This window comes from Diadema setosum, chromosome 13 (assembly GCF_964275005.1).
Source record: "Diadema setosum chromosome 13, eeDiaSeto1, whole genome shotgun sequence".
Taxonomy (NCBI): Eukaryota; Metazoa; Echinodermata; class Echinoidea; order Diadematoida; family Diadematidae; genus Diadema; species Diadema setosum.
In genome coordinates, this window is record NC_092697.1 from 36,972,246 (window position 1) to 36,981,550 (window position 9,305).

General features: G+C 35.3%; 1 protein-coding gene across 6 annotated transcripts in view; it reads left to right on the forward strand.

Moving 5' to 3' along the window:
* Positions 1-8,334, forward strand: part of LOC140236812 (dual specificity protein phosphatase CDC14A-like) — an 82,515-nt gene extending 74,181 nt beyond the window's left edge. For all 6 annotated transcript variants that reach the window (XM_072316745.1, XM_072316749.1, XM_072316746.1 and 3 more), the window contains one exon: positions 2,061-8,334. In XM_072316745.1, the coding sequence (XP_072172846.1) occupies positions 2,061-2,090 (30 nt within the window). In that variant the 3' untranslated portion in view covers positions 2,091-8,334. The remainder of the gene's footprint in view (positions 1-2,060) is intronic.
* The last annotated feature ends 971 nt before the right edge of the window (positions 8,335-9,305 follow it).

Below are 9,305 nucleotides of genomic sequence, written 5' to 3' on the forward strand. Positions count from 1 at the left end.
GAAACATTCATGGAATAGAGGAAGAAAGAAAGATAAAGAGAAATGTATTGTGCTTTTGACTTTAGAAGCATTCTTCTGTCGTACTTGAAAGCTTCCACTGACAAAAATGCATGTGCTCAATGCTACCTTTGGCCATACTTTTTGTGTGTAACCTGGCTGTAATTCAAATGCATGTTTAGAACCTACTGTAAAAGTGGATGTTTTCGCGCGACTAATTTTTCGCGCTTGGCAGGGTAAGAAGAGTTTTGCATGTTTTTAATTCCACGGAATCATGACGTCAACTACTGGAACGTATGGCAAGCAAAAATATTTGCTTCCTTTAATTTTCGCGCTAGTTTCTGGTTGCGCGAATTCGTGAAGATTTCAACACTGCGCAAATTTCCACTTTTTCAGTATGTGATGTGATTTTTTTTTTCCCTTTAGTGTAGTTGCATGATTAGTTCCCTTGAAAACTTGCCCCCACCCTCAGAAAATGCAAGCCATTTCTGCTTGTTTTCTGATTTGTTTTTTGGTATCTGCATGGAATGGGTGACACTTCAGGTCTTACCTCGAAGGGTCATAGGTCAGGGGACACCTGAATGATGACTAACCAGGTGTCACTTGATTGATCTCTAGTTAGGCATCACCTTATGGCTTACTAGTCGAGTGTCCCCTATTGGCTCACTTCTTACTAAGTGTCATTTTCATTTGATTGGTCACCAGCCATACGTCTGTCACTTGAGATTACTGAAGTACAGTGTAGCTCTTGTGAGCAAACTTGTCAACTCTGTTGAGTTGCTTTGTGGATAGCCATTGACCATTAGAAATATGTATCTTGCACAAATTGCCAAATTGAGCGACCCTTTGCATGTTTACGTGTGAATTGATATGATTGCTTTGATTCTCTTTTGTTTTTGTTTAAATGCTCAAAGCATCTTCCAGTTTGCTTTAAAAAATGAACTGTATCTGATGTCAATATCCCTTTCAGACTCAGCTGGATGTTAAAACTCATTTACACAACTTAAGTCACCATTAAAGTTGCAGTGAGTGCATATCTGTTTGATGTTCTCATGATAATTTTGCTAGTTACAGCTGCAACATTGCCCATTGATTATTATTGTTTTCTCTCTCCTCTATTTAATGACTGTTTCTTCAAGTTGCAATTGATCATTGCCTTGCCTCCAAGTTTATTTTTCTTCCAGTCTTCATGTGTGTCATCTACATTCAATATTTATCTTCATTCAATATTCATTTCTTCATTTCAGCTACAAGATTCTGCTGCCATTATACACCTTTTGTTTTCCTCATTTGAGGTCATTTCAGCATTCTTCTTTACGTAGCCGCAAGACATGTCATTCTTTTTTTTTTCTCCTTGTGTCGCAGTGCATCTCTTTGACTAATGTCAGACACAGCTTTTGATTTTTTTTTTTTAACACGATTCCTCAGCTGTTTCTCTGTATTCATTTATGCTTTATGATAAGCACAGTTTGACACATTCACATGTCATCCAACTGAAGGATTGGCAAGTACAAGGAAATGTCATTACCAGGCATGATTTATGTGCTATCAGTGTTCTCAGTTCCTTATAAAATGCACCTTCAATACAGAAGCATGTAACTTATCAACTTTTTTTTTTTGCATTTCTTTTCTCCTGAAAATGTTGATTTGCTTTTATACAAAAGAAATTTAAAAAAATTGTTAAAATCTGTTGTTTTTAGTCAAATCATGTCTCAGAACCAACTAGGAGAAGTTGTGTTTTATTTGTGCTCTGCAGTGATTGACAAGTAAAAGCTACATCGTATATGCCTCAAGATTAAGTTGTGAAAAGACATGAAAAGCATGTGCATTTGAGGTTAGATCGAAGTAGAAAATGGGCTGCATATCACAAGTAAGCACACTCAACAGAACATATCAGTAATATGTGAATGGGTCCAAGAAGTGGCCTATATATTGCATTTATCAGAATTATGTTGTATATCCAGCATCAATGAACTAGAGTACAATTATAATATAAAGAGGCTAACTGAAGTATTTTTTTTTTTTTTTGTCTTTCTTTTCGTGTTTCTCTCACTATGCCACAGTCGTACAAGCCCTCGTATTCATTCTACTAAGTCGGCAGCGCTTCGCTGATCCTGATCCTGCGACCCGTCTCCTCTCCTAAGCGTTCCCTCCGCACCTCCCTCACCCTTGCTGTGGCCTTCCAGACAACGACGACGAGGAACGAGACTCGTGTTCACACATCACACTATCTTCTCAGGAATTTTGATGGAGAGAGTTCACACTCTGACAAGGATTTCAGAGAGAGAAAAAAAAAAAGCGACTTTTTCACATCTTCTTTCCTACTCGCTGATGTATTCTATGCCCAAAGTGCCTTGTGAATGTTCTCATAGTAGAACAGCTGAACACCATTGACTTGTATATGTCCTTCTGTCGCATTTGTTGTCCCCTGTTTTACTAGATCTTTCTGCAAACTTTATTATTTCAGCTCATAGCCTTTCTATTTAATTTTTGCCTTTTTAAATATGCTCTGTACATAGTAGATTAAGTTATGATTTTTGGGAGATCTGAGCTAATTTATCAGCCTTACGTATTCTCTTTCTGAAGTCCATAATTTTTTCCCCTTTATTGTGCCAGGATGTTTTTAGTTTAACACATCCATGTAATAAATGTACATTCTTTCCGCATTCCCTTGGTTTGTCCTTGTGAATTATTGTGGATTAACAGGACACGTGTCTATTGCTATGATATGAACAAATATACTATCAAATGTACTCTGCATGTTCATTTCGGCCTGAAATTCTTCATAAAATAAGATTCCTGTTTCATTAGTTGTGGTAACTGCTTTGTAGTATTCCAGATCTGCTACTCAGAAATTTCTCAGAATATCACAGCAATGTTAAACATTTGAATCTTGTAAGTTCACAATACAGTAGTCCTAATTCTTCTTTTTCAACAAATTAATTGAGAGTAACTGGACTCTACTAGAAACTAAAAGTATATATTGGTGTGATTGAGTTTGCAAGTACTGGTTCAATGCAGAGTGTATCAAATTGCTGTCCAGCCTTACTGTAATTTACATATTATGTTGCTACCACATTCCAACCCTACGAGTAAGATTTAGGAATTGCTCAAATTAGCCAAGTCTGTATGTATACGTTTGTCACAGACTACATGTACGTAATGTCTGAGGAGACTAGTCAGTAGTCCTGCGATTGCTTACCTACAGGTTACAATTCTCATAATACTCCAAAATCTGTCATTTTGCATATTATATGATGGCTGATAGGTGTAGATATGAAAAGGGATCTCAGAAGATTCACACTCCTGAATTGCGATCACTTCTGTAATGAGACACAGGTAGAAATATACAGTGAGGTTTTGATAATTACACATTGCATTTTTCCCCCAATTTCGTGGTGGACCAAATAAGTTAACTTTTAAGAGTCACACTTAGGAAATGTTGGTCCTTCATTTACCATATATTTTGCAGAGTGCTGTGTAATGCCCAATCATTTGAAATTATTTTATTTTTGTTTTTTACTCATTGATGAATGAAGCTCTTCTTTTGACCAAATTTCCCCATTCTGTACACTTATGAACAAAACAGTTTATTTTCCTCTCCATTCATTGGATATATCTTGTCATTTGAGATTGCAGGTGGTAAAGTTGTTCAAAATATTTTCTTCCCAATTTAACAACTGCTTCAGGGTGTGCGGTCGTCTAATAAAATGCTTTCTTTGTAACTTGCAGTGAAAAACGGAAAAATTGTCAGTGAGGCTGACTTGGTTTCCACGTCAGTGCATATCAAAATAATTGTAAGGGGAGATTTTGACAGTCATCATCTTGTGTTTTTGATTACATGACTCGATCTTTGATCTTTAATGAAAGGAATGATACTTTGAGGTGAAAAACATTCACTTGTTCTGCACAAGTGTGTGCCATCCCCATTGACTTTATTCAGTTAAATTTTTTATGACCTGCAAAATTTACGTTAAGTGAAGTAGAAATCACAAGTTTTGAGCACCCAAAGATTGTGTTGGAGCGTTGTTGATGTTTTAGTTTTAAATCACTATTTTCCACAGTGCACAAGCATTTCATGATGTGAATGTTAAGGGGACTTTGAAATGTGACAGGAAATGCATATATAAGGTACACAGCAAGGTAAATTGTTATTGTTGATAATGAAATATTGTTAAATGTAAGGTATGAGATATATATATCAAGATATTGTCATTAGTTGTGATCATTGTTGCAGACAGTTGAAATACACGACTGAGTGCCTTTAGATACAGTCATTCCAGTATAGAACATAAGCAAGATGACTCTTGGAGTTGAGTTTTCTTACAATGCTGTCGAATATGAGTATAGGTAAATATGCAGTTTTATTGTTATTTTAACATTTTATTCAGAAACTCTTTGTTGTTGATTTTTTTTTTCTCTGTGAGGATTTTGAGATGAATGTGCCAAGGGTTGAAGTGAAGAAAAGTTTTAAAAGAATCCCGAGTGACTGTCTTGTATTTCCCATTCTCTTTTGTAAGCTAATTTCCTCTCCTAGTATTCCATTATTCTCTGTCTTCATTTCCACATTAGAGCCTATGTGTGAACCAATTACGTAGCATTCTATTTTCATGTACCTAGGATGTGGATTTTTGATGAATGCACTCTCATGTTTACATTCTAAGTTTCTACAATGCTCTAAACTTTCCATGTCCTTTGCAAAGCCTACCATGGTATATGTGTGGTTCTGGTGTTGTGTGACTCTGTCATTCTGTCTCTCTCTCTCTGCCTGTGGTGTAGGCACAACCATGTAGGATATATCCAGAGCAGCTTTGTAGTCTATGCACACAAGTAATCTCCTCTTCGTGGGTCCGTCTTGCACACTTTTACTACTAGAGAACCTAGGGTTGTATATTTCTAAAGAGCTTGTGATACCTATTTTTATACCGTACCAAAGTTGGAGAAGTAAAGAGTAAGAAGTGTGAAACGTGTACACAGAATTCAGAGAGCAATGCAATCCACGTGGACAGTAGAGAGACAAAACATTAGATTGCTAGCAACTTTAGGTCATTCCATATAGCAGTTGCTTTATTTTGAATGTGCGCAACAAACTATGATGTGCATTGCTAGTCTATGAAATACCATAAAAACCTAACTGTTGCAATGCTCATTTTAAAAAAAAAAGAATGGCTAAGTGTTGATCATATGTTTCTGCAGTTTTTGAATTTTCACTATTGTGTAGGTTTTATTTCTGTTATGAAGCTGTACTTTGAGATCTGCTCATCTAGTGTGTTTTTTAATGGCTTTTGATGTAGTATAGTCCTTCATCAGCGTATATACTCTCAGGTAACAATGCTATCGTGTTCTTATATCAGCTGGATTTTATTCAAGAGGGTCATGTATATGAGACTGACGTTTTTCCCCTAAGTTATCACAGTTTGAATCAATCATATCCCAGTAACATCAGCTGTTCTTATTTCAGAGAGAGCATACATGATTAAAATAGCACTTCATTTGTGGAATAATGTTCAGTGAATTAAGTTGATGCTATGTTGATTTGAAGTAAGAGTTTTTCTTTTCTTTTTCATGAAGTAGTCAGTTGTAGAGATTATTCAACATTTGTGAGATAACTAAAAGCCAGTTAATTAGTATTTGAATCAATGCTTAACTGATACTAATTCCAGCTGTCACAAGTATTCTTTTAAAGAAAACCAAATATATCTCCTTCCAGTATGTAATGCTTTAAAGTTTGTTTGAAATGGCTAATTTATTACTGTCACTTGAGAACTTGATCAATTATGAGTTTCAATTTTCAGTTCCAGTAAACTTGTTTGTTTATTATGTCAGATGATTTCCTGATTGTGTGAAAAATTTTACTGTTGTCATGGTTTTTGAAGCTATTTTGTATTTTGATGCTTTTTAATTTGGAACGAGATATACCTTGCTTTGCTGCCTAGTAATCATGTTTTCATGTAAAATTTTCAGAATGTATTTGTTACTTTTTTTATTGTGGCCATGTTATTACACTTGTTGAGATTACAGTGTGTTGTAACCATGTTTCATGGACTGCAATCACAGTATACCTCATTTAACCAGCAGTTGTCTTCTTTAAACCACACAATCTTTTTTCCTATAATTACACAACAGCTGACATGCTTTCCTTTAGTAGTGTGCATTTTTGATAAATCCAGATGGATCATTAACTGTCAAATTAACCAATTCTCAACCAAGCACAGTTTAGATTTTAACATTTACAGTGTAGATTGTTCTTCCTGAACGATCATGACTGGTATGTTCATGAGAGTGTATTCTTGTTTTCAGCTGTGCTTCTGACGTAATATAAAGGTTTCTGCAAGACTCGAATTTTGTAGTACCATAATCCCTTGTCATTAATGTAGTTACTGTCGTTTAAGAATTTTCTTAAACACATTTATCTCTTTTGCATTGAACACACAGTGTCTTGCCTATCCTGTAAAAGATAGTTCCTGTGTTGTAATGTAGATCATTTCTAACAAAAACAGTCAAATTTTGTTTATCACATGATAAGACACTAATTCAAGTAGCTTCTCTTCCTGTATCTTGCTACCATTATTTGCATGGCCAGATAGATACTGAACAAACAAAATACAAAACAAGTGGAAATAATACACATATTTATTCTTGAATTTCCATGTTGCCAAAGCAACAAACATTCCTGTAGATGATTGTAACATTTTGCTAAGTTTATAGTAAAATCTGTGTTCTAGGATGTAATTGTGCAAAGTGATGTATCATTGAGAATATAAATGAGAAATATGTTAGTGATGGTAAACTGGTAAAGTGTGTCATTTGGATTTGTTTTTATTGTCTTAGCACCTCATGATATCGCTGGTTTTGTTACAGCTCATAGCTGTCCCATTTGATCATCTGTTGGGTTTTTATGTCACATAGCTGTGTGCTGATCACCAGAAAATATGTTGCATAGACTGAAGGACATTTATTCAATAATGGTGGACTGATGATATGTCTCAGTGACACTGATTTCTCATCTCTTTAATATCTGCCTGTCAAAATAAACTGGCCCCTCGAAAACCATGTTGGTGTGGAACAGGGTTAGGCAAGAATTGGACCCATTTGATTAGAGCAAGCAAATAACATACATCATTTCGAGTAATTGGTAATCAATGTAATGAAACTTCTCAGAAAACTACTGTGTGCATGTCCAGCAGTCAATGCTTCACTGGTATTGGTGCAAATTTTTGTTGGTATGTTTTGTAGATTTACATTTGTAATACTAGTAAGTTTATTCAGAAGTGTTTTTATTTCATTTTCAAGGCAAATTTATGACAAGTGTGGTAGTGGTAAAAGAGAAGTTTGCAAATATAACAGGAAGAAAAGACAGGAAAATTAATAGTAAGAAGCATGAATTGACTTGTCATTTTAGTGACTGCTAAACATTGGGTTCCCATTTCCAGTTTTATTGTTTGTTTGTTTGTTTGTTTGTTTGTTTGTTTAAAGAAACACCAGCTATTGAGTGGTTGGTCCAAATTGAATTTATTCCTCAACCAAAGTTTAAGTGAATGTGGTCTCAGTCTCATGTCTGGCTGTGTATGAAGGAAAAGCAGGGCACAAGAATGATTTCTGTCACCTTACAAATAACTGTTTTTCTTTTCCAAATTTGGCTTTGTGTATTGTAATTTTAGCACGATATTCTGGTACTGGTACGGTGTGTTTTTAAAAGTGTGTTTTGATGACACTTGGCTCACTCTATTGCTGTAGGTTCTTTGTTGTGTGGCTGTCCTAAGATGATACTCTAGGCCTCGAGACTGAAGACTCGGCATAAACATTCAGATATGGGGACCGTTTTTATTTTCTAATTTCATGTTTATGTGTGACGTGGCTCTATAGGTTTCTTTTTATTAGTGCTTTCCATCTCTGCTTGGCCACTATTATGCTTGTATATGCGTCTTGAAAAAAAACTGTATTGTTAAAGAGGAGATGAAGAATTAATCACAAATAGGTTATTTTTGTATCTATGAATTAGCAACCAAAAGTAAAGACATATATATTGTGTGTGTACCTGTATATAGGAATGTGAATTGACCGTAATGATGCTATGAGATTATGATGGTTTTCATTGTACATGTTGAATAGTTTTTTGAAAGTATTTGTAACCTGGTTTTTCATTTCAGTGGAAGAATCTGTCAGAAAATTATTGGCTTTATCTCCGAATGCCATGGCACAAGAGAGGCATTTGGATTTTATCGGGGAAGTATTCTGTATTAGTTTCAGCAGTGGCATATTGATGTGGCCAAAGTGTCAGAATGTCACTCTTGCTACAGCAGCGTTATTAAATACTTTGTGGTCTAAATCTTACAAGAGAAACCATGAAATCCTAACGACTCTTTTTTTGTGTGTGTGTTTTGTGAATTACTTCATAGAAGGTGTATGATATTGCTGTATTTGTCAAAGTGCAGGCTGTCTTGTCTTCAGTTTAATCCTCTTCCGTATGAAAGCCCATATTTTCAGCCTCTCTTCAAAAATGCTTGGAAGATGCTAACAGCCATTGTGGTTGCTCTATTAGAAAAAAAAAAAGCACAGCCAATGGAACTCTGCTCTCTGAGCTGTATTATGACTTTTTCAAATGAATTAAAAATATAAAGCCAGCTCCCTGGATTACATAGAGATTTTGAAAATGACAACATCCCTATAAAATCATTTGTGAACAAAAAATCACCACGCTATTAAAGGGGAATTCTTAACCAGTTAAAAGTACCGTAAATCTGAAAAGAGAGAAAAAAATTTTGCAACCACACTAGTGAAAATTTACTCAAATTCAAAAGTTGTAATTGTGTCTGGGAAGTAATTATGTAAAAAAAAAAAAATGAAATTTCATGATTTTGTGTACAAGCTAAGCGGCAAGTTGTGAGGTAATGACATCAGCTCAATGTAGTATATGTATTTGCATGTTCATATTGACTGTTCAAGAGCAGTTTGGGGAATATTAGTGATGGTACTTGTCCTTGATACCCCTTTTCATGCAGGTTAGTTATAGCAAACATAATCTGGCACTTCGCTTTTTAACTTGCACAGTTTGGTACAATCAACCCTCCAGAGTGTGTTACAAAATGCTACTAACACTTTGGTGAGAATTTTAATGTGCTGTATGGTTATGCATGATTGTGTGCATGAGTATGTGTCTGTCTGTGTGTACCAGTGGTATTTGCATTGCAGAGATGGCAAGAATGTAATAGATTAAATGTATACATCACAACCTGCATTTCCTACATATTAAGTCCATCAGTCAAAAACCACACACATCCACCAATCCAGCAAGGGCATTACCCTCT